This window comes from Coregonus lavaretus, assembly GCF_964263955.1.
Source record: "Coregonus lavaretus genome assembly, contig: HAP1_SCAFFOLD_780, whole genome shotgun sequence".
In the NCBI taxonomy this organism is placed as follows: Eukaryota; Metazoa; Chordata; class Actinopteri; order Salmoniformes; family Salmonidae; genus Coregonus; species Coregonus lavaretus.
In genome coordinates, this window is record NW_028165203.1 from 19227 (window position 1) to 42562 (window position 23336).

The window sequence follows — 23336 nt, forward strand, 5'->3', positions numbered from 1 at the left end:
GTTGTTGGTTGGGACTCACACTAAAAGAGTAATGTTGTTGGTTGTGACTCACACTACAAGAGTAATGTTGTTGGTTGTGACTCACACTGAAAGAGTAATGTTGTTGGTTGTGACTCACACAAAAAGAGTAATGTTGTTGGTTGTGACTCGCTCTGAAAGAGTAATGTTGTTGGTTGTGACTCACACTAAAATAGTAATGTTGTTGGTTGGGACTAACACTGAAAGAGTAATAAACAAGTAGTAACATCCTATCCTATCCTATCATATAATATACTGTATATATTTTAGAAAGTTCAAAGCTTAAAAACGGTTGGCCAGGTTTTTATTATCTAGTGAATTAGTACATTGTAACAGGATCCCATAAGAGACTAAGCAAAGCCACTCATGCATGCATGATAACCTGGATGTGTTGTAAGCAGTAGGCCAGTAGGATATAATGAACTACTTCTCTGGGTAAACATCCATTGTAGCCAACCACCATTATTGGGGTCTTACCTGTCCCGCAGGTGGCACTGCACTCAGTCCATGAGCCATACTTCCAGAAGAAACCGGGGACAGGGATGTCGTTGTCTGAGTCTAGAAGAGTCTCTCTATGGATGGTGTACTCATAGCGCACCCCTGGGTTGGTCTCCTGGAAGAGTAGCTGTAGAACATAGGATCAATCACAATGAGACAGACAGACAGCATGAGACCGACAGACAGCATGAGACCGATGAGGCAGCATGAGACAGATGAGCCAGGCCAGCATGCGACAGACGAGCCAGCATGCGACAGACGAGCCAGCATGCGACAGACGAGCCAGCACGCGACAGCACGAGACAGCACGAGACAGCACGAGGCAGCACGAGGCAGCACGAGGCAGCACGAGGCAGCACGAGACGACACGAGACAGCACGAGACAGCATGAGACAGATGAGACAGACGAGACAGCATGAGACAGACGAGACAGCATGAGACAGACGAGACAGCATGAGACAGACAGACAAAACCACTAAACACACAAACTAAAAGGTCAAACAGTCAACAAGCCATTGCTGCATCGGAGCACATATTTCTTGAAGTGAGTGATGTTGAAGGGTTTGTTGTTTGGTGTGTACTGTGTCTGTCTGTGTGTGTGTGTGTGTGTGTGTGCGCGCGTTTGTGTGTGTGTGTCATGCTGTGCAGTGGTAATGGGGGGGGGGCATGTATTTTGGGGAGTGTGTGGAATGTGCTCATGTTAGTGGTATGAGATGTGTGTGGCTAATATGTGTTTAGGAGATTGGATTGGGTGGTGGATGATCCCACAGGAGGGGGGCATGGATGGTCTCCCCTCCCAGCCAGCCAGTCAGACAGCCAGCCAGCCAGACGGCCAGCTCACCCGGGTGCTGGAGCTCGCAACGAGTCAACACACCTATGCCAGCCAAAAGCATAATCACAGACCAATTTCCACTTTAATTTCTGGACCAAGCATCCTTGGGAAGCCCAGAGCTGATCTCAGCTATCCAAACAGACAGGATGTAAAGTTAGAACAGGTCAGCTTGGGACAGCGCCGGGAGACTGCCAGGGCTGTAATACCCGGTTATACGCCGCCTGTATCCAAAGCTTGCACAGGCAGTAAGCAATAACTCATGCTGCATCCTCCATAGAGCAGGGGTCTGCAACCTATTTTAGCATGAGAGCTACTTTAGATACACATTCTGCTCTTCTCCCCTGCAACTCTTCCCAGGGTCCTTAGCGAACAAGAGAAAGTAGTGCACTATGTTTTCTGTTAATATACCCAGTAAAATAATGGTCAATAAACATATACCCAGTAAAATAATGGTCAATAAACAACTAAGGGGGCCCGTATAAAATCTGATTTTTTTTCTCCCAATTTATGGTCTCAGTTAAACGTTTCCTGTTTTTTTCACACTTAAAATTACAGTTGTTCTTAGAGAAACAACGAATTTGCACGTTCTGAGTCCATGTCACTGCTTAAATCACATCAGAATACATTGTTTTTTAGGTGTGGAAGAAAACGTATTTTGATTTTGAGTAATTCCCTTTAATTGCACATCTATAGAGTGAGGAGTGTGTGTAATCTGCAGGTCTAGTGATGGTTCTGTGCTGTTGCTGCTCATTACATGGCAAAGTTTCCAAATAATAGATAGAAATGACATACTTACACATGATATACACTATACATACAGAAGTATGTGGACACCCCTTCAAATGAGTGGATTCGGCTATTTCAGCCACACCCGTTGCTGATAGGTGTATAAAATCGAGCACACAGCCATGCAATCTCCATAGACAAACATTGGCAGTAGAATGGCCTTACTGAAGAGCTGAAGTGACTTTCAACGTGGCACCGTCATAGGATGCCACCTTTCCAACAAGTCAGTTCGTCAAATTTCTGCCCTGCTAGAGCTGCCCCGGTCAACTGTAAGTGCTGTTATTGTGAAGTGGAAACTTCTAGGAGCAACAACGGCTCAGCCACGAAGAGGTAGGCCACACAAGCTCACAGAACGGGATCGCCGAGCAACGTCAGCACAAGAACTGTTCATTGGGAGCTTCATGAAATGGGTTTCCATGGCCAAGCAGCCGCACACAAGCCTAAGATCACCATGCGCAATGCCAAGCGTCGGCTGGTGTAAAGCTTGCCGCCACTGGACTCTGGAGCAGTGGAAATGCGTTCTCTGGAGTGATGAATTACGCTTCACCATCTGGCAGTCCGACGGATTCATCTGGGTTTGGCAGATGCCAGGAGAACGCTACCTGCCCGAATGCATAGTGCCATCTGTACAGTTTGGTGGAGGAGGAATAATGGTCTAGGGCTGTTTTTCATGGTTCGGGCTAGGCCCCTTAGTTCCAGTGAAGGGAATTCTTAACGCTACAGCATACAATGACATTCTAGACGATTCTGTACTTCCAACTTTGTGGCAACAGTTTGGGGAAGGCCCTTTCCTGTTTTAGCATGACAATGCCCCCGTGCACAAAGCGAGCTCCATACAGAAATGGTTTGTCAATCGGTGTGGGAGAACTTGACTGGCCTGCACAGAGCCCTGACCTCAACCCTATCGAACACCTTTGGGATAAATTGAAACACTGACTGCGAGCCAGACGTAATCACCCAACATCAGTGCCCGACCTCACTAATGCTTGTGGCTGAATGGAAGCAAGTCCCCGCAGCAATGTTCCAACATCTAGTGGAAAGCCTTCCCAGAAAAGTGGAGGCTGTTATAGCAGCAAAAGGGGGGACCAACTCCATATTAATGCCCATGATTTTGGAATGAGATGTTCGACGAGAAGGTGTCCACATAATTTTGGTCATGTAGTGTACTTCTGCCAGGTAAGCCTTCTTTGTAGTTAACGTTTAATTGATTAGGTTTTAGGGAACGTATTTATGTCCACCCACAAGACGGTTATCACATCAACTGGCTACATTGGGAGTAATGGACAAACGCACGACACGTTGCTGGAAATTCATTGACAGATATTGTGTTAGGTTTGGCTTTTTAAGACAATAGTGGCTAACCAGGGGTGGGATAATGCCAATGTTGCGTTGATTAGATAGTAATGTTATAGTCCCAACAAGACAAACTTCAAATGTCGCTCACAACAAAGGGAACTGAAAGAAAATCACTTTGACAACCAAAACCGAAGGGGGTTCAAAAGGGGTTCTGAAAGGCACCCATTGTGGATGCCCACTGAAAGTTGGCAAAGCTACTAGTAAGGGGTTCTAAAAGACACCCACCATGGATGCCCACTAGGTTTGCCTCCGAAACGACAAACTAAATGAAAAACCCACAACAACTTAGGATAGGGAGTAAAAAGAATATGGAGCAAAACAAACAGGGGAAACACCAAAACTCAGGCTTCTGTCAAACTGAGCTCGAAATAGCCCCTCAGCTGACGTGAAGTGTAGCGCTCCCAACATCTCTCAAGCTCCACTGGAGCACTGGGCCGTCCACTCTTAAACATCACCTGGGCTAGCACAGGTGGAACACCTACTGACTAACGAGATGGACAAGCCAGCACAGGTGTAACACCTACTGACTAACGCGATGGACAAGCCAGCACAAGTGTAACACATACTTACTAACGAGGTGACACCAATCGGTGCTCCCTGCGTGATAACGTGCTACCTCGTAATATAAATGGAAAAACCAAAACTTGTAACAGTAGCTAGATGTGAAAATTGCATGTACTTTCAGAATTGTTTGGCGAGCTACTGGTAGCTCGAGTAGAGGAGGGCTCCTGATAACGACTCTTATAAGCCTTTGTTTAACATTACAAATGGGTGATCAATTACACAATATTGAACACTGGGCTCTCTGGGAGGACATTCGAGCACAATGTGAAATAGGATAGAGAATGAGTACAAGAAGTTGCTATTTTCGTGGAATAACAACAACAAAATCTTTGCTAATTTCACTGTCGTGCTCATTTGTTTTCAGGCCAGACGAAACCCAAAATTCTGGCCTCCACTTTCACAGATTCCTCATGTGTCTGATTTATTGGATCATTCAAATCTACTGAAAGCATTAAGAAATACTGTAGCCCACAGCATGACAGCGTCATGCTGCAGTGTATGAATGATGTTACTATGGTAACTCTGCAGCACTCAGTATGCTGTAACCCTCTGCATGCAGATGCCAGATCTACATGCAAATCCCCAGAGTCTAGATTTGAGTTTATGTTGTGAAATCTGTTATTGGATCATGGGGAAATAACTAAGTTGACTTCAGGAATCATATCGGAATGGGTCAACTTGACAAAGTCCAAGCACAAAGTGGTATGCCTGATCGTCAAGTCATGTCACAGTGAGTTTGACAATCATCTCACACAAAGTTAGAAGTGACAAACGCTGGCCGTGATCTCTCTTCTACGGGGGCTAAATAATTACATGATGCAGACTAAACAGAATTTGAGACTGTGGCTGTCAAGATATGTGCTTGCCTATGACAAATAATTTTCCCCAAAGAACTGTCATTTGTCATTCACAGTGACAGCACAGAACAAAAAGGTTATGGCTACACAAAAATCATCTTTGTTTTTACTGTCAATTTATTGGTGCTGATTCAATTATTGTTAATAGAATCAGCTCTAATAGTGACATTGTGAGAGGATTGAAGCTCACCTCAGGCAAACTGGGAAACAAGAAAGCAATATTTGATTGAACAATACAATAGTCTTCAGCTTTTTCCCAAAACTGACAGCAAAGCGGGTTCTCATGGGACTAACTGATACACTGACAATTCAGAATAAAAACCACTGATATAACAAATTATTCCATAAGCAGCTACTCAGGCACTAGCTAGCAACAAGCCAAAACTGAATACTCAATTAGTCATGAATAATTGTGATAAATTGCATGTATTCGAATATAAAATCACAGCCACTTGTTTCATTTTTAATCCAGTACATTGTCTTCCATCATCAAAAGGTCATGGATATTAAATGTATGGGTACTTGTCGTATGGACTACGTTTGTGAAGCTATTTGATTTGTCTTATGTCTTACACCTTACGATAGCATGGTAAGTAGACCCACATATAGTTCATGGGTTGTCAGCAGAAACAGAGGAGCAAAGCAAATTCATCAAGCTCCGACAAACAAGGCTGGCAGAAAGTGGAGTGTGATGGTGATATTATTAACATATCTGATTTTAAAGAGTCTGTTTACACTTGGCTGTGATCGCTCAATATTTAATCAACATCCTTGTCTAAGTGAAATGCAAATGTGTTTTCTCTGTACAACGTGTTGCCAAGGTTTATAAATATATTTCTCCAGTTTCCCCCAAACCCACGGTAAATGTGTCCAATCTACCAGACACCTTACCTCCCTAGTGATATCTGAAACATGACAGTCTGAGTGCCATTTCAAGTGAGACACATGGGGTAAAGTGGTCAAATGGGACATACAAAGCCCATCCACCCCGGACCCTCCATCATCACCACCTCCAACATGAGGCCATGGATAACGTCTGAAGAACGCTATGGAATCCAGTTCCATAGGGAACGCTCCTCATCTCCAATATCCATCAACGCTTAGCAAAGAATGTCTAATTCCAAACACCATGGTTACGTGTTTGCACTTTGAGCTCTCTTTTGACACCTCCTTGGCCCTTCCCTCAAGCCACTGACTTTTCTGTGTGTCACTGGAAGCTTGTTACAATGAGCTGTTGTGTCCATTTGAGAGGACTTAACAACCGAGCTGCCAGTCCCCTTATCCTGTGTTTGGACAGGCTGACACACTTAAGGGATGAATGAGCTTTGTGCAAGACGGGTAAAGAGTGTGAGCAGACACAGTTTTGACACTAATGGTAAGGTGAAGCTGAGATCTGGGGAGTTGGCTCAAAAGCTGCTCTCTCCACAGGGTTTTACTTGGACAAGGTGCAGCTATTTATTATGAAAGGTATTTGTCTCTGACAGGAATTCCGAAATGTTTCCTCGGGAGACGGAGATAGGAAAATTGAATTTGAGTGGCACATGTTCCAAAACAAAAGTATTTTGGCTGAGACAGAGTCATAGGGCCTTGTGACGGGGCTAAATGATTTGGAAATCATCTGTTTCCACTGTGTCCTCAAAGTGAGATAGACATACTGTATTGCATGGGAATTTTATCGCTAAATGTTCAGAAATAACATTGTAGATTGTTACGTTGTTTTAGTGCTGCGCTGTGTGTGAATGTCATACAGTTATGTATACATGATCAATCATTTCTCACTTGTTGATTACAGGTTTCCACTTATTAAGTAGCTATTCACCTCACTAACGGCAGAACATAAGTGCACTTATGCTACACACGTGGGCTCATTAGAGTTCATAACAAAAACATTGAAACATCAGAAACACTCATTTGTCAGTGACACCATGTTGAGTGAGGAACTCTGAACTGCCTTCAAAAGGAGCTGAGGCAAATCAAGCAGAGAGAGAGAGAGAGAGAGAGAGAGAGACAGAGAGAGAGAGACAGAGAGAGACAGAGACAGAGACAGAGACAGAGAGAGAGAGAGAGAGAGAGAGAGAGAGAGAGAGAGAGAGAGAGAGAGAGAGAGAGAGAGAGAGAGAGAGAGAGAGAGAGAGAGAGAGAGAGAGAGAGAGAGAGAATTAGTAGACTCCAGCAGTGCCAGGGACTAAGAGGAGAAGAGGTCAACATGACATCAGTGCCAGTACTGTGGTCCAGCAGACAGACAGACAGAAGCTGTCCCCCCACCACCCCCACCCCAGTGGGCACCATGCCAGGCTAGGGGGCTTCAGATCTCCACAGTGGGACGAAGCCCTTTATCTTCCCCCTGGTACTGCCTCCACCACCTGGCCTACATCCCTAATGAACCCTGATGCCACTTTCTTTGGGGACAACAGAAGATGCTGCAGGAGCCGCGTTCAATTCAAAGGCCTGCTTCAGCAATTCAAAGGCCTGCTTCAACAACTTCTGCTTAAAGTAACTGCCCAGTGTTTCCAGATTTCTATGAGATATGACCTAAAATTACTTACAATATGAGGGAAATAGTTTTCCTTCCAAAAATGTTTAATTAAGTAAGTTAAAAAGTAGCTTTTCTGTGTTGGAATGGTGTGGGCGTATACCGGTCATTAAAAATATTCATGCAAGTAGACCGCTGATTGGCCAGCTCATCCTCCTCTAGACCGCTGATTGGCCAGCTCATCCTCCTCTAGGCCGTTGATTGGCCAGCTCATCCTCCTCTAGACCGCTGATTGGCCAGCTCATCCTCCTCTAGACCACTAATTGGCCAGCTCATCCTCCTCTAGACCACTGATTGGCCAGCTCATCCTCCTCTAGACCACTGATTGGCCAGCTCATCCTCCTCAGGGAGACAACATGTTCTATGAGGAAATAGCAAGAGTTTTTGAAACTGTCTGTTTGAGATGTTTGTCTTTTTTAAGTGCTTTTTTCTCCAATTTATGCTTTTGCCAGAAATAAGAGTGTAGGACGAGTCAACAACATTATTTGGATATGAATTAACAGATATTAGTTAAAAGTGAGATTTTCACTGGGCAGTCGGTTACTTTAAAGTCTAAAGACAGGCATTGGGATTGTGGCTCTGTTGTTGTGATGCCTTTGTACGGGTGTAGCTGTGGATTCATTTACTGTACATGGGGGGAATTTGTAGTGACAGGGAGGACAGAATACTGCACCACCTTTCGAAATGAAACGGCTTCGACCAAAGAACCCTTCTCTTTTGTAGCCATAACAAAAAGGAATTCCCGCCGGATGAGAATTGTACAGATTCAAAGTGGATTCTCTCAAGGTCAACAACAAACAATTCTTGGAAACTGTTCCCTTAGTTTTGCGCAGGTTGGCACAGCAGGGTTAAAGTTTTTGAAATGACACAGCCTATGAAAAAATATACATTTATTGAATTACTGTAGCTCAGTGTAAACACCTACACTGCCTGAACAACCAAACCCTGTTAGGGGAATAGCTACTTATAATCAAAAGCGAACATCATCTTAGATCTCCATAAAACTATCATCATAGAGCCAATCATGCAAAATAGAATTTAATTGAAAAGATATCCCAGTTTGATTAAAGTTGAATAAAACAAATTAAATGTGTGTAAGTGCACATATTTGTCTGTTTATGTGTTGGTTGACCTGGGTAACATCTCCCAAGTGGATGATATTTTAGATAAACAGACCGTGCAATGCCTGTTAAACGACAGTTCGGAGTGTCTGGCATGTGTGTGTGTTTGTGTGTGTCTGGTGCACACCTACGTGTGTGTGTGTGTGATCCTACCTGTATCCACACTGGCTCTAGGGTTGGTCCAGGGGAGGTCAGGTTCTCCAGTTGGCCTGTCCTCTCATAGGTGAACACCGTCCCCGCCGCCTTGTATTCCCCATTCCATTGGATAGTCCAGCCGCCGTTCAGGAAGTACTTGCCGGGGTCGTCACTCCGGAGAGCCAAGAAATTCCCAGCCTCGGCCACCTCCTCGATGCGAATGTCCCGCGCCCCCTCTGGAATCAGCCCAATGTCCACATAGCCTGGGAGATAGACAGGGTCCAGTCAAGAGGGGCTGTTCAACTTCCAACTCTCAGTACACTTCTACTGAAACTTTACTTTTCTCGTTTTCAATTTGACCTAGTTTATTGTCTTGTAATCCACCCAGCTTGATACCTTCTTAATACGGATGTCAGACTTATGCTTTGAAGTCTATGGAAATATAATACTGTACCACCAAACATTTGGTTGATTATGAGACAGAAACTCGAGATGCGGTACATGACCTAGTTCACATTCAAACTGACATCTCAAGCCATGCTATGGGACGCTGATCACAATACCCAGTGTACAGTTACACTGTCTACCGCTTTAAAAACACTATCACTTTAAAACCTGTTCCAGGGTCAGTCTGGTTGTTTATCTCATAATGGTTAAGGTTTGGATTGGGTTGAGGAGAGCTGATCCTATATCAGTAGATGTCCTCCAGTGATTCCTATAACTTTTACCGTCGAAAAGGTGGCATCCCAAGTATAAATACAGTAAAGTACACACACTAAATGGTAAAAAAAAAAAATACATTGAGATAGTGTTTTTTAGACAACTGCAAACTTCAAGGAGTAGGGCATTCAAGGAGTTGGTCTTATGGGAATCTGTGATGTCATCGGCCTCCCCCCTTGCTTGAGGAACCTTAGGGGAGCAATAGATAAACAAATAGAGGAAAGCTCCCCCCTCCCCCACCCCCTCCTCTTTGTGCTATGTCATTACATACCTTGACCACATTTACATTTTAGTCATTTAGCAGATGCTCTTATCCAGAGCGACTTACAGTTAGTGAGTGCATACATTTTTCATACTTGCCCCCCGTGGGAAGCGAACCCACAACCCTGGCGTTGCAAACGCCATGCTCTACCAACTGAGCTACATGGGGCCTATTGGGATGTGCCTTTTGTTAAGTAAATCAGGTGTAAAATGGAGACTGGAGCGCCACTTTAAGTGCAGAGAGTAGCAGGAGTGTCATACCAAGCCCTTCGCTCTCCTCAAAGGTCTTCTTCACTGTCTCACAAGTAGACCCGTTGCCATGGCAAACCCCACAGCGATCCTCCACCGCGTTGGAGTCAATCTCGTAGTCACACCCCACATTCTGAAAACACAGAACATGTTCAAGATCAAAACAAAGCAAGAACCTGCAGATTCATACTGTATAACGATTGAACTGACAACAGAGAAGAATGACAGGCCTTCCGCAGAGGATAACGGATAACCTTAAAATGGACGCCACGCATAACAGTGTATGGTGTCCATTTTAGGACATGGATATGTCTTTGGGTTCAATCTTTAGGGTTCACCGGAATCCCATTAAGATAACCTGAGGACAAAACAATGTACTCGTACTGAAACAAACGTATCCATCAATACGTCCACTTTGCAGGCAAAATATTCACAATCTGTCTTTTTCCTAAAATAATCAGTGTGTACTATAATAATGTTATGTGAAAATAATGTGGACGAAATGTAAACTTATCTGAGGAACTTTCTATATTCAAATGCGCAGTTCTGCTAGATAATCATCTCCCCATTTACTCTGTAAAGTCACTGAGATAATGAATAATGAGTGTTGCAGAAAATTTACATCAAATGGTCTGACAAACAAATAACTTCTATAATAAGCAATGAGCACAAGGCAGTACAATCTCCTGTAGCGTGATAGGACTCAGGAATTAGCATTTGATAACTGGGGTTACCACAACAAAATGTGTCCCCGCTACATCTAGCCACCCACTATCCATCCACTATACTAATGTTATTTGGAAAGAATATGGACAAAATGAAAACTGATCAGAGAAACGTTCTATATTCAAATTCACAGTTGGATCCTAATGTCAATATTTAACCCTAACTGCTTTCAGCCAAAACCAATGAAGCAAAGCCAACATTTAAAAACAGAACAACTCAACTGGGGTTACCACAACAAAATGTGTCCCCGCTACATGAAGTCACCAAATTCTTTTCTGCGTCCAATCAGATCTTAGAGCACAGTCTGAAAGTTTGAATGAAGATATTGGACAAGAGTGAGACTATTGTGGGAGATGATGACTTTATCCATCAATACGTCCACCTTGCAAGTAAAATATTCACGTGTCTTTTCCAAAAAGAAGCATAGTACGTACTATAATAACGTTGTGTGGAAAGAATGTGGTCAAAATAAAAAATGGATCAGAAAAACATTAAATATTCAAAATCACAGTTGTTCTGCCAGATATTAAGTCACTGAGATCATAAAAAAATGTGTGTTGTCTGAGGTGATGCAGAAAAATAACATCACCTGTCTGACATGCAAAAACAAAATGTGAGGGAAACTTTTGAGCACAAGGCTTTACAATCTCCTGTAGAGTGACAGGACTCAGGAATGAGCATTTGTCATCAGAGGAATAGTTCACCTTAAAAACAACGTTTGACAAACATTTCCATAGCTCAAACGTGATCTAATGTTCAGTGGTGTAAAGTACTTAAGTAAAAATACTTTAAAGTACAACTTGTATTTTTTTTTTTTTGGGGGGGGGGGGGTATCTGTACTTTACTATTTATATTTTTGACTACTTTTACTTCACTACATTCCTAAAGAAAATAATGTACTTTTATACATTTTCCCTGACACCCAAAAGTACTCGTTACATTTTGAATGCTTAAGAGGCCAGGAAAATGGTCAAATTCACACACTTATCAAGAGAACATCCCTGCTCATCCCTACTGCCTCTGATCTTGTGGACTCACTAAACACAAATGCTTCATTTGTAAATTCTCTCTGAGTGTTAGAGTGTGCCCCTGGCTATCCGTAAATTTATAAAAACAAGAATTGTGCCGTCTGGTTTGCTTAATTTAAGGAATTTGAAATTATTTATACTTTTACTTTTGATAAAGTATATTTTAGCAATTACATTTACTTTGCTACTTAAGTAAATTTAAAACCAAATACTTTCTGACTTTTACTCAAGTTGTATTGTTCTGGGTGACTTTCACTTTTACTTGAGCCAACTTGAGGTTCCAATAGCTCAGGGGTGTCAAACTCATTCTGCGGGTTTTTGGTTTTTCCTTTAAATTAAGACCTAGACAACCAGGTGAGGGGAGTTCTTTACTAATTAGTGACCTTAATTCATCAATCAAGTACAAGGGAGGAGCGAAAACCCGCAGACACTCGGCCCTCCGTGGAATGAGTTTGACGAATGTGCAATAGCTCATTTTTACAGTAGTTTCGGTGAAATTGAGACCTGCTGATTTATCCTGATACAGCCTAGCCAGATCTATACAGCAGATGGTGTGGACGGAGCTAAACTTTGTGCAGTATGAAAACATCTGACAAACTTTGTTTTAGGGTAAACTATCCCTCTAGCGCAGGGCTGCCCAACCCTCTTCCTGGAGATTACATTTACATTTACGTCATTTAGCAGACGCTCTTATCCAGAGCGACTTACAGTTAGTGAATACATTTTTTTTTTTTTTATACTGGCCCCCCGTGGGAATCAAACCCACAACCCTGGCGTTGCAAACGCCATGCTCTATCAACTGAGCTACATCCCTGCCGGCCATTCCCTCCCCTACCCTGGACGACGCTGGGCCAACTGTCCTGTAGGTTCTCAGTCCAACCCTAATTTAGCATATCTGATTCAGCTAGTTAAGGTCTTGTTGAGCAGCCAATAAGTAGAATCAGATATGCTAAATTAGGGTTGGACTGAAAACCCACAGGACGGTAGATTTCCAGGAAGAGGGTTGGGCAGCCCTGTTGTAGAAACTATCCCTTTAACTTGAGGTGATCTTTCCTTTTAACCTCAGTTGCATTGTGAACTCTAAATTCCAGTCTTTAGATAATGGGCGTGTTACTCTGCTCAGGCGTTGCTGACGCATGCCAGATCATACGATGCCTGGATAGGTATTTTACGTATCAGTTAACCACATCACATGTTAAAGCAATCTGGTGCGCAACGGCACAGTCGATGACGTGGCACGCAACCATTGGTACATTTACATTTTAGTCATTTAGCAGACGCTCTTATCCAGAGCGACTTACAGTTAGCACATACATTATTTTATCGAACCCACAACCCTGGCGTTGCAAACGCCATGCTCTACCAACTGAGCTACATCCCCTGCCGGCCATTCCCTCCCCTACCCTGGACGACGCTGGGCCAATTGTGCGCCGCCCCATGGGTCTCCCGGTCGCGGCCGGCTACGACAGAGCCTGGATTCGAACCAGGATCTCTAGTGGCACAGCTAGCACTGCGATGCAGTGCCTTAGACCACTGCGCCACTCGGGAGATGGTTAATGCATGCAATGTCTGTGCAGGGGAACACAACCCATGTCTTGGACATGAGTGTAAACCATGGAAACCAAAGACCAGGGTCACAATGTTGGTCTTGTTTGAAAATGTAAATAAAACAAGATAAACGGCTAAAATCATAGATCCTAACATCAATATTTGACTGGCTTATAAACAGACTAAATATTTAACTGCTTTCAGCTAAAACCAATTAAACAGAGCCAGCATTTACACAGAACGGTTCATCTGGGGTTACCACAACAAAACGTGTCCCTGCTACATCAATTCACCAAATTATGCATCTTGGGTAAAGTGTATAATTATTATTCTAGGTCCAATCAGACCTTAGAGCACAGTCTGACATTTTGGATGAAGATATTGGACAACAGTGAGACTGTATTGTGGGAGATAATGACTTCTTCCAACAGCACACTCATTTTCATACAGAATGTCAAATGTTCTAGATGATTATGCAGAGAAAACAAGCAGCAGCTTGACTAAACAAAGTGCATTTCAAATGACGTCCCTGAGCACAATGTTGAGACCAGACAAGCGCGTCAACAAGGGGAACTTGACACAAGGCTAGAAAGTTACGTTTACTCAGCTTGAGATGGGGATTTGAGAGAGCGAGAGCGAGAGAGAGAGAGGAAGAGAGATTTCTGGGGAAAGGTTGCCGCTACCTTGCAGATGCCGTTAACACACATGTCTCGGCTCAAGCTGCCCTCGTAGCACTGGGTCCCGTCAATGACGGCGTCCAGCATCTTCTCGGAGAAGTACTCGTTCAAAGGACGGCAGTGCAGCTCGCAGGGGTTCACTGACAAACACAAACAGGTTAGGTGTCACTTTAGGGACAATGTATCACTTTACTTTAGGGCTCTATCTGGCATTAAGACAACCAAAGCTGTCTTAAGCATGATCAGAACCATAACATGACAAAGCAGCATTATGTCATATGTTACTGTGTGTAATCAGTTGGGTAATGGTTAGCTTGTCAGTTGGGTAATGGTTGGCTTGTCAGTTGGGTAATGGTTGGCTTGTCAGTTGGGTAATGGTTAGCTTGTCAGTTGGGTAATGGTTAGCGTGTCAGTTGGGTAATGGTTAGCTTGTCAGTTGGGTAATGGTTGGCTTGTCAGTTGGGTAATGGTTGGCTTGTCAGTTGGGTAATGGTTGGCTTGTCAGTTGGGTAATGGTTAGCTTGTCAGTTGGGTAATGGCTAGCTTGTCAGCTGGGTAATGGTTAGCTTGTCAGCTGGGTAATGGTTCGCTTGTCAGTTGGGTAATGGTTCGCTTGTCAGTTGGGTAATGGTTCGCTTGTCAGTTGGGTAATGGTTAGCTTGTCAGTTGGGTAATGGTTAGCTTGTCAGTTGGGTAATGGTTGGCTTGTCAGTTGGGTAATGGTTAGCTTGTCAGTTGGGTAATGGTTGGCTTGTCAGTTGGGTAATGGTTAGCTTGTCAGTTGGGTAATGGTTAGCTTGTCAGTTGGGTAATGGTTAGCTTGTGAGTTTATCTTATTTCAAATACTGCCTATGAACATGTAAGCTCACTTGGATAACACTTTGCTGTGGGTTTTATTGTAAGCAGCCATTCATTTAGATTTCAGAAGTACTAACACAGACATGACATAACTACACGATGCTGAAAATGATGTGGCTCTACAGTACCCACAACGGTTCCATCTCTTATTCCATTCATTTCATTATGTCTATATCCTGTAGGGTTCAAGTATTACCCTGGTTTACATGCTCCGTACTGTTTTTAATATATCCACTGTCAGAGGAATACCACTCTGCAGATTATTGACACTGCACAGACCCATGTAACCTTAACTCAGGCTTAAGGTTATCATCACACCCACATGAATTCAGCCAGGGCTAATCTGGTTAGCGCCCCCCGTGTCTCAACATTCTTCAGGCTGATAACCCAGTAAATTAGGAGCTGGGCACGCAAGGAGCTGCTGTGCTATACTGTATATAATGGTTTCTATTTCGACAAGGAATCGTTGGTTTCCAACCTTGTCTATTCAGGGAAGTAAATTGAGGAATGTTTACCTAGTACATTGCATATGTTAAGCCATTTTCTCTTGCTATACCTGATAAACACAGCTCACACTGTACAGTTAAATATTACAAAGTGCTGTTGTAAAAGTAAGGAGTTTGGAATGCCAAACAATAGTTTGTTTGCACACTTTCCATAGTTCCAGGTGAATAGAGGAAAACATGATATATACCACAATGCAACAAATACGCAACTCACATCACCTGCTTTATTGACATCCCAAACATGCATGAAATTGCCACAGGCCTTGCTCGGCTGTCGAACAATGAACGGTTTTGAAAAACGTTTCTGAATTGATCGTGTATTTTCTTGTCAGTTCCTCTTGTCTGCACTGTCACACTACTCAATCTAAAGCTTACAAAAACATACAGGCTAAAAATGAACATCTGGAAATGTTTTCTGTGTTATCATGGGCTTGGGGAGTATTTGAGTTTATGTTCTACTAACTACAGTATCTAGCTAGAACAATGCACACTCACCTCTGTTGTTGACCTGCACCCACTTGTAGAACTTGCCCTTGTAAGGCATGGTGTTGAAGTGACTGCACTGGATGAGTCTGAATGAGGGCTGGTTTGGGGGGCAAGGGGTGCTGTTACAGGTCTTGTAGCGCCGTCGCTCCCCCACGCAGTACTTCCCTCTGTACTTGGGACTGGAGGAGAGGAGAGAGTAGAGTGGAGTGTCATCCTGTTAGAGTGCACAACAGGCATGTCTTTAAATGGATGATAACAGTACTTCCAGGTGGCTGTAAGGCATGTGATAGCGAGGGGGAGACGGTGGCTCAACTCTGGTGACTCACATTGACATAGATACACTATACAGTGGGGGAAAAAAGTATTTAGTCAGCCACCAATTGTGCAAGTTCTCCCAGGCCTGTAATTTTCATCATAGGTACACGTCAACTATGACAGACAAATTGAGAAAAAAAATCCAGAAAATCACATTGTAGGATTTTTAATGAATTTATTTAGCAAATTATGGTGGAAAATAAGTATTTGGTCACCTACAAACAAGCAAGATTTCTGGCTCTCACAGACCTGTAACTTCTTCTTTAAGAGGCTCCTCTGTCCTCCACTCGTTACCTGTATTAATGGCACCTGTTTGAACTTGTTATCAGTATAAAAAGACACCTGTCCACAACCTCAAACAGTCACACTCCAAACTCCACTATGGCCAAGACCAAAGAGCTGTCAAAGGACACCAGAAACAAAATTGTAGACCTGCACCAGGCTGGGAAGACTGAATCTGCAATAGGTAAGCAGCTTGGTTTGAAGAAATCAACTGTGAGAGCAATTATTAGGAAATGGAAGACATACAAGACCACTGATAATCTCCCTCGATCTGGGGCTCCACGCAAGATCTCACCCCGTGGGGTCAAAATGATCACAAGAACGGTGAGCAAAAATCCCAGAACCACACGGGGGGACCTAGTGAATGACCTGCAGAGAGCTGGGACCAAAGTAACAAAGCCTACCATCAATAACACACTACGCCGCCAGGGACTCAAATCCTGCAGTGCCAGACGTGTCCCCCTGCTTAAGCCAGTACATGTCCAGGTCCGTCTGAAGTTTGCTAGAGTGCATTTGGATGATCCAGAAGAGGATTTGGAGAATGTCATATGGTCAGATGAAACCAAAATAGAACTTTTTGGTAAAAACTCAACTCGTCGTGTTTGGAGGACAAAGAATGCTGAGTTGCATCCAAAGAACACCATACCTACTGTGAAGCATGGGGGTGGAAACATCATGCTTTGGGGCTGTTTTTCTGCAAAGGGACCAGGACGACTGATCCGTGTAAAGGAAAGAATGAATGGGGCCATGTATCGTGAGATTTTGAGTGAAAACCTCCTTCCATCAGCAAGGGCATTGAAGATGAAACGTGGCTGGGTCTTTCAGCATGACAATGATCCCAAACACACCGTCCGGGCAACGAAGGAGTGGCTTCGTAAGAAGCATTTCAAGGTCCTGGAGTGGCCTAGCCAGTCTCCAGATCTCAACCCCATAGAAAATCTTTGGAGGGAGTTGAAAGTCTGTGTTGCCCAGCGACAGCCCCAAAACATCACTGCTCTAGAGGAGATCTGCATGGAGGAATGGGCCAAAATACCAGCAACAGTGTGTGAAAACCTTGTGAAGACTTACAGAAAACGTTTGACCTGTGTCATTGCCAACAAAGGGTATATAACAAAGTATTGAGAAACTTTTGTTATTGACCAAATACTTATTTTCCACCATAATTTGCAAATAAATTCATTAAACATCCTACAATGTGATTTTCTGGAAATTTTTTTCTCATTTTGTCTGTCATAGTTGACGTGTACCTATGATGAAAATTACAGGCCTCTCATCTTTTTAAGTGGGAGAACTTGCACAATTGGTGGCTGACTAAATACGTTTTTTCCCCACTGTATATACACAAAAGTATGTGGACAACCCTTCAAATTAGTGGATTCGGCTATTTCAGCCACAACCGTTGCTGACTGTTGTATAAAATCGAGCACACCGCCAGCGGAACAGATTAAAAGGTCCTCAAAAAGGACGATATTCCAACAAATAAGAAAAGATAAAAGTGGAAAAATATAAAAGAAAATGTTATTGAGCTCTACACTTTTAATGTTTATTTCAAAATGCAAGGACACTGTCTAAGCACTGGATCTGCCATGCACAAGAGAAAAGGTCAGTCAGAATAGGCCTACGCCTCTAAGCAGAGCAACACAGACACAGCAACAAGACACTAAATAAGGTACCACAGAAATATGTTTTACATAGATGACACTGAACACACATTGGACTCTACTTGAAAAAGACTCCACTCCATATCCACAACCATAATGTATGCACTCACTAACTAAGTCGCTCTGGATAAGAGCGTCTGCTAAATGACTAAAATGTAAAAATGTAAATAATGATTTCAAAATGGACACAACCAGCCTGGCACAATGATTACTCTATTCAAGCCCAAATGAATGAGAAGATTATTCAGTTCCTAACATATTAGCTAAGTAGGGCTTTAGTATGCTGGTGACACTCTCTGTGTTCAATAAGTGACATGGTTCACATTGAATGTGTTATACATGGATTAAATGTGTTCCATTACCTAAGAGGGCCATTGGCAGATGGTGCATGGTGTGCATGTATGGTCCACTGTCATATCTGATACGTACATATTACCTCAATTACCTCGACTATCCTGTGCCCCCGGTCAACACACCACGGAATATTGCTTTGAATGGGAATGTGCGTTCTACGAATTCTAATTCTCCGGTGCAGGTGGGTAGACTAATCCATTAGGACTTACACTGGGTTGACGCAGTCCCTCTGGGCGTTCTGAACTCCGGCCCCACAGGTTCTGGAACAGGCAGACCACTCGCTCCATGGAGCCCAGCCTCCTTTGACGCTCTCAGGCTGGTATCCCACCGCCACACACTCCCCGTCAAAGCACCACTGACAATGACACATTTCAATACTTTATTTGGATGCTCAGTGAAGCATTGTGAACACAAGGGATTTATAATCTTCTAGGTCTCAGATCCTTTGACTGGAGTCTTCATCAACCAACTCATCATGTTCTTACATTTGGGGGTACAAAAACACAGTCTCCAGTGCACTACTACAAACACACTACCAAAAACAGCTGAAACTTTTTTTTACCTAACTCCTCAAGTCATCCTAGTAAGGAGGATGAAGATCAAGAGAATACAATGTTTTTATCCCAGGAAGTCTACACTCACCTTGTCCTGCCACACCTGGTCCCAGGAAGTCTACACTCACCTAGTCCTCACCACACCTGGTCCTTGGAAGAGACTACACTCACCTTGTCCTCACCACACCTGGTCCCGTCGACCGCACCATCCAGCTTTGAGTGACAGGTTGTCCCCACAGTGCACCACAACGTACTGCAGACGTTCTACAGGGAAGGGACAAAGAGTCGTAGTTACTTCCTGCCCACATCAACTCAATTATGCCTCCAACATGATGAATTAAACATGAAAACATCCCTGGGAACAGTTGCTAAGGGCATGAGAGCCAGCTGTCTGCTGAGGCAGGGTCCCAGTACAGAGAGATGGCTGATATCATTTCATGAAGACGGATCTAAATAATGTGTGGCTGACATGATATGAGCTGCCAGAATAGGTACATTATTAAATGGAAGAACACTGATGTGTAATGTGTAGTTGTTCTCGAAATAGGGTAGCCTCATGAACTAATATGGATTCCAATTGACAGACACTTTCACTGCAAAGTTTGACATTCTGGCACTCCAGGCTGGCTCAAACAATCAGTAAAAGTATTTGAAAGATTTCATGTACTATTATAAGATTTTAATGCAGTTCTGGTACTGTATATAGTATGGTACAAAAAAGATGAACCAATTATGAAAACGTAGTGAACTGTCTGTAATGGTCTTCTTTTCCTGATACTGTAGACATGGCCGTAATGCGTGTATAAAGATGAGGTATTAAGCAAGAGGCACATGTCCGCCATACCCAGGAACATACGGTACATCTGATTACTCTGGTTATTTCCTGAGAGGTTGAGCTCAGGAAAGGATTTGGAACAGAAAACATTACCGGATTTAAACACGACAGAGACACGCAGCGAGGATTAGGATTAATATGGTATCTTCCAAGAAAACCATTACAGAATCAAATCATATGTACTGTAGCTGTCTGTTAAGTAATGCCCTCTGGCATTAAGCATGTCATTTCTCGCCACACTATCTGGGGATGCTACTCCAAGCATAATGTCAAAAATAACCTTCCATGCTGCTGTAACCGGTGTGAAACGTCTAGGTAGTTAGCGGATGCGAGCTAGTAGTGTTTCAAATTGGTGACGTCACTCGCTCTGAGACCTTGAAGTAGTCGTTTCCCTTGCTCTGCAAGAACCACGGCTTTTGTGGAGCGCTAGGCAACGATGCTTCGTGGGTAGTGATGTGCAGTTCGCAAACGATTTGTTATTTTTGAATGACTCTTTTTACAGACTCTAGAGTCATGATTTGTTTTTCTGAGTGACTTTCATTTTAATCGTTTGTTGGACCTGCTGGCCGCAATTCACTCTATACAGCCAACAACTGTCTGCACGCAGGCAAAATAGATCATGCTGTAGGCAGCATAGCGAAGGAAAATACATGTTTAGAACTGTTAATTGATTGCATGGTGCAATTCATTGATTATTGAATGTTATGATGGACACAGCTTTGTAGAACCAAAACTTGCACAGCCTCTGCTCAACAAACTCAAACTCGAGAACAAATCGTTTGGGGTGCTGCAGTTCGCAAATGATATTGTGCTTGTCACCCTCATGGCAGTCAAGCGATGCATCCGCCAACAGTCGTTCACAATCCATTCTGGTTGTGGCCACAACTAGACAATAGTGTGCAACTGCAGCCCGAAATTCAGGTAGGGGCAAGGAGAGGGACGGAAGCAATACTGTTACACTGTCACTGCTACTGTCACTCAGAACAAAAAACAAGTGTATTGTAAACATGGTATTATTTAAAAAGCAGATTGTGTGCTGTGTGTTGGTTACCTACTACTGTATGTTTGTCAAAAGGCCACCATTTTTGGAGGCGTTACAGTATCCAGCAAAAGAGTGTAGTTAGCAGTTGGTAATTTTGTTAGCTAACCACAACTTTAACTAGCTAACCATCTTGGCCAACCATCTTGTGGAACGAAACTATTTATTTATTTATTTATTTATTTATTTATTTATTTATTTATTTATTTATAGTTAGCTAGCTAACCAGTCTCCCGAGTGGCGCAGTGGTCTAAGGCACAGCATTGCAGTGCTAGCTGTGCCACTAGAGATCCTGGTTCGAATCCAGGCTCTGTCGTAGCCGGCTGCGACCGGGAGACCCATGGGGCGGTGCACAATTGGCCCAGTGTCGTCCAGGGTATGGGAGGGAATGGCCGGCAGGGATGTAGCTCAGTTGGTAGAGCATGGTGTTTGCAATGCCAGGGTTGTGGGTTCAATTCCCACGGGGGGCCAGTATAAAATAATAATAATAATGTATGTAAGTCGCTCTGGATAAGAGCGTCTGCTAAATGACTTTTTAATTTAAATTTAAAAATATATATATATAATTGAATTGAATTTAACCACAACCATCAACACCATTATCCCAGGCACCCTAGACCCACTCCAATTTGCATACCGCCCCAACAGATCCACAGATGATGCAATCTCTATTGCACTCCACACTGCCCTTTCCCACCTGGACAAGAGGAACACCTACGTGAGAATGCTATTCATTGACTACAGCTCAGCATTCAACACCATAGTGCCCTCAAAGCTAATCACTAAGCTAAGGATCCTGGGACTAAACACCTCCCTCTGCAACTGGATCCTGGACTTCCTGACGGGCCGCCCCCATGTGGTAAGGGTAGGTAACAACACATCTGCCACACTGATCCTCAACACGGGGGCGTGCTCAGTCCCCTCCTGTACTCCCTGTTCACCCATGACTGCATGGCCAGGCACGATTCCAACACCATCATTAAGTTTGCCGATGACACAACAGTGGTAGGCTTGATCACAGACAACGATGAGACAGCCTATAGGGAGGAGGTCAGAGACCTGGCAGTGTGGTGCCAGGATAACAACCTCTCCCTCAACGTGACCATGACAAAGGAGATGATTGTGGACTACAGGAAAGAAAAGAGGACTGAGCACGCCCCCATTCTCATCGACGGGGCTGTAGTGGAAAAGGTTGAGAGCTTCAAGTTTCTTGGTGTCCACATCACCAACAAACTATCATGGTCCAAACACACCAAGACAGTCGTGAAGAGGGCACGACAAAGCCTATTCCCCCTCAGGAGACTGAAAAGATTTGGCATGGGTCCTCAGATCCTCAAAAAATTATACAGCTGCACCATCGAGAGCATCCTGACTGGTTGCATCACTGCCTGGTATGGCAACTGCTCGACTGCAAGGCACTACAGAGGGTAGTGCGTACGGCCCAGTACATCACTGGGGCCAAGCCTCCTGCCGTCCAGGACCTCTATACCAGGCGGTGTCAGAGGAAGGCCCTCAAAATTGTCAAAGACTCCAGCCACCCTAGTCATAGACTGTTCTCTCTGCTACCGCACGGCAAGCGGTCCCTGAGTGCCAAGTCTAGTTCCAAAAGACTTCTCAACAGCTTCTACCCCCAAGCCATAAGACTCCTGAACAGCTAATCATGGCTACCCAAACTATTTGCACTGCCCCCCCACCCCATCTTTTTACGCTGCTGCTACTCTGTTAATTATTTATGCATAGTCACTTTAACTCTACCCACATGTACATATTACCTCAACTAGCCGGTGCCCCCGCACATTGACTCTGCAACGGTACCCCCCTGTATATATAGCCTCCCTACTGTTATTTTATTTTACTTCTGCTCTTTTTTTCTCAACACTTTTTTGTGGTTGTTTTATTTTACAATTTTTATTAAAAAATAAATGCATTGTGTCACGATCGTTCATGAACGAGAAGGACCAAGGCGCAGCGTGATATGCATCCATATTTATTTACGTACTGAACACACGACAAAACAACAAACGAAACGTGAAGTCCAAGGTAGACAAATAACATACCTCACACGGAACAAGATCCCACAACACACTAGTGCCAACAGGCCACCTAAGTATGGTCCCCAATTAGAGACAACGAGCTACAGCTGCCTCTGATTGGGAACCACCCTGGCCAACATAGATCTAAACGATCTAGAAACTAAACATAGAAAACACAACATAGAAACTACACACCCTGGTTCAACATTTAAGAGTCCCCAGAGCCAGGGCGTGACACATTGTTGGTTAAGGGCTGTAAGTAAGCATTTCACTGTAATGTCTACACCTGTTGTATTCGGCGCATGTCGCCAATAAAATGTGATTTGATTTGATTTAACTAGCTAACCATCTTGGCCAACCCTCTTCTGGAACGAAACTATTCATTTATTTACAGTTGGTACTGCATCGGTCTTTGCTAGCAAACGAACTCTGCCTCCAAACCTGTCTCCAGTTTGTTAACATTTTGCTGTTTACAACTGTATTACATGCTTTATCCTCATTTTA

The 23336-nt window shown here is 43.6% G+C and overlaps 1 protein-coding gene across 1 annotated transcript in view; it reads right to left on the reverse strand.

Annotated features, from left to right (window-relative positions):
- LOC311116154 (A disintegrin and metalloproteinase with thrombospondin motifs 7-like) overlaps window positions 1-23336 on the reverse strand; it is a gene marked incomplete at its 3' end in the record, with an annotated part of 94765 nt that overhangs the window by 19044 nt on the left and 52385 nt on the right. Inside the window, exons 10-16 of the mRNA XM_084191279.1 lie at window positions 19097-19189; window positions 18581-18726; window positions 15769-15938; window positions 13916-14049; window positions 9943-10063; window positions 8719-8963; window positions 496-643 (exon numbers count right to left, since the gene is read on the reverse strand). Of these exons, the coding sequence (XP_084047405.1) occupies window positions 496-643; window positions 8719-8963; window positions 9943-10063; window positions 13916-14049; window positions 15769-15938; window positions 18581-18726; window positions 19097-19189 (1057 nt within the window). The remainder of the gene's footprint in view (window positions 1-495; window positions 644-8718; window positions 8964-9942; window positions 10064-13915; window positions 14050-15768; window positions 15939-18580; window positions 18727-19096; window positions 19190-23336) is intronic.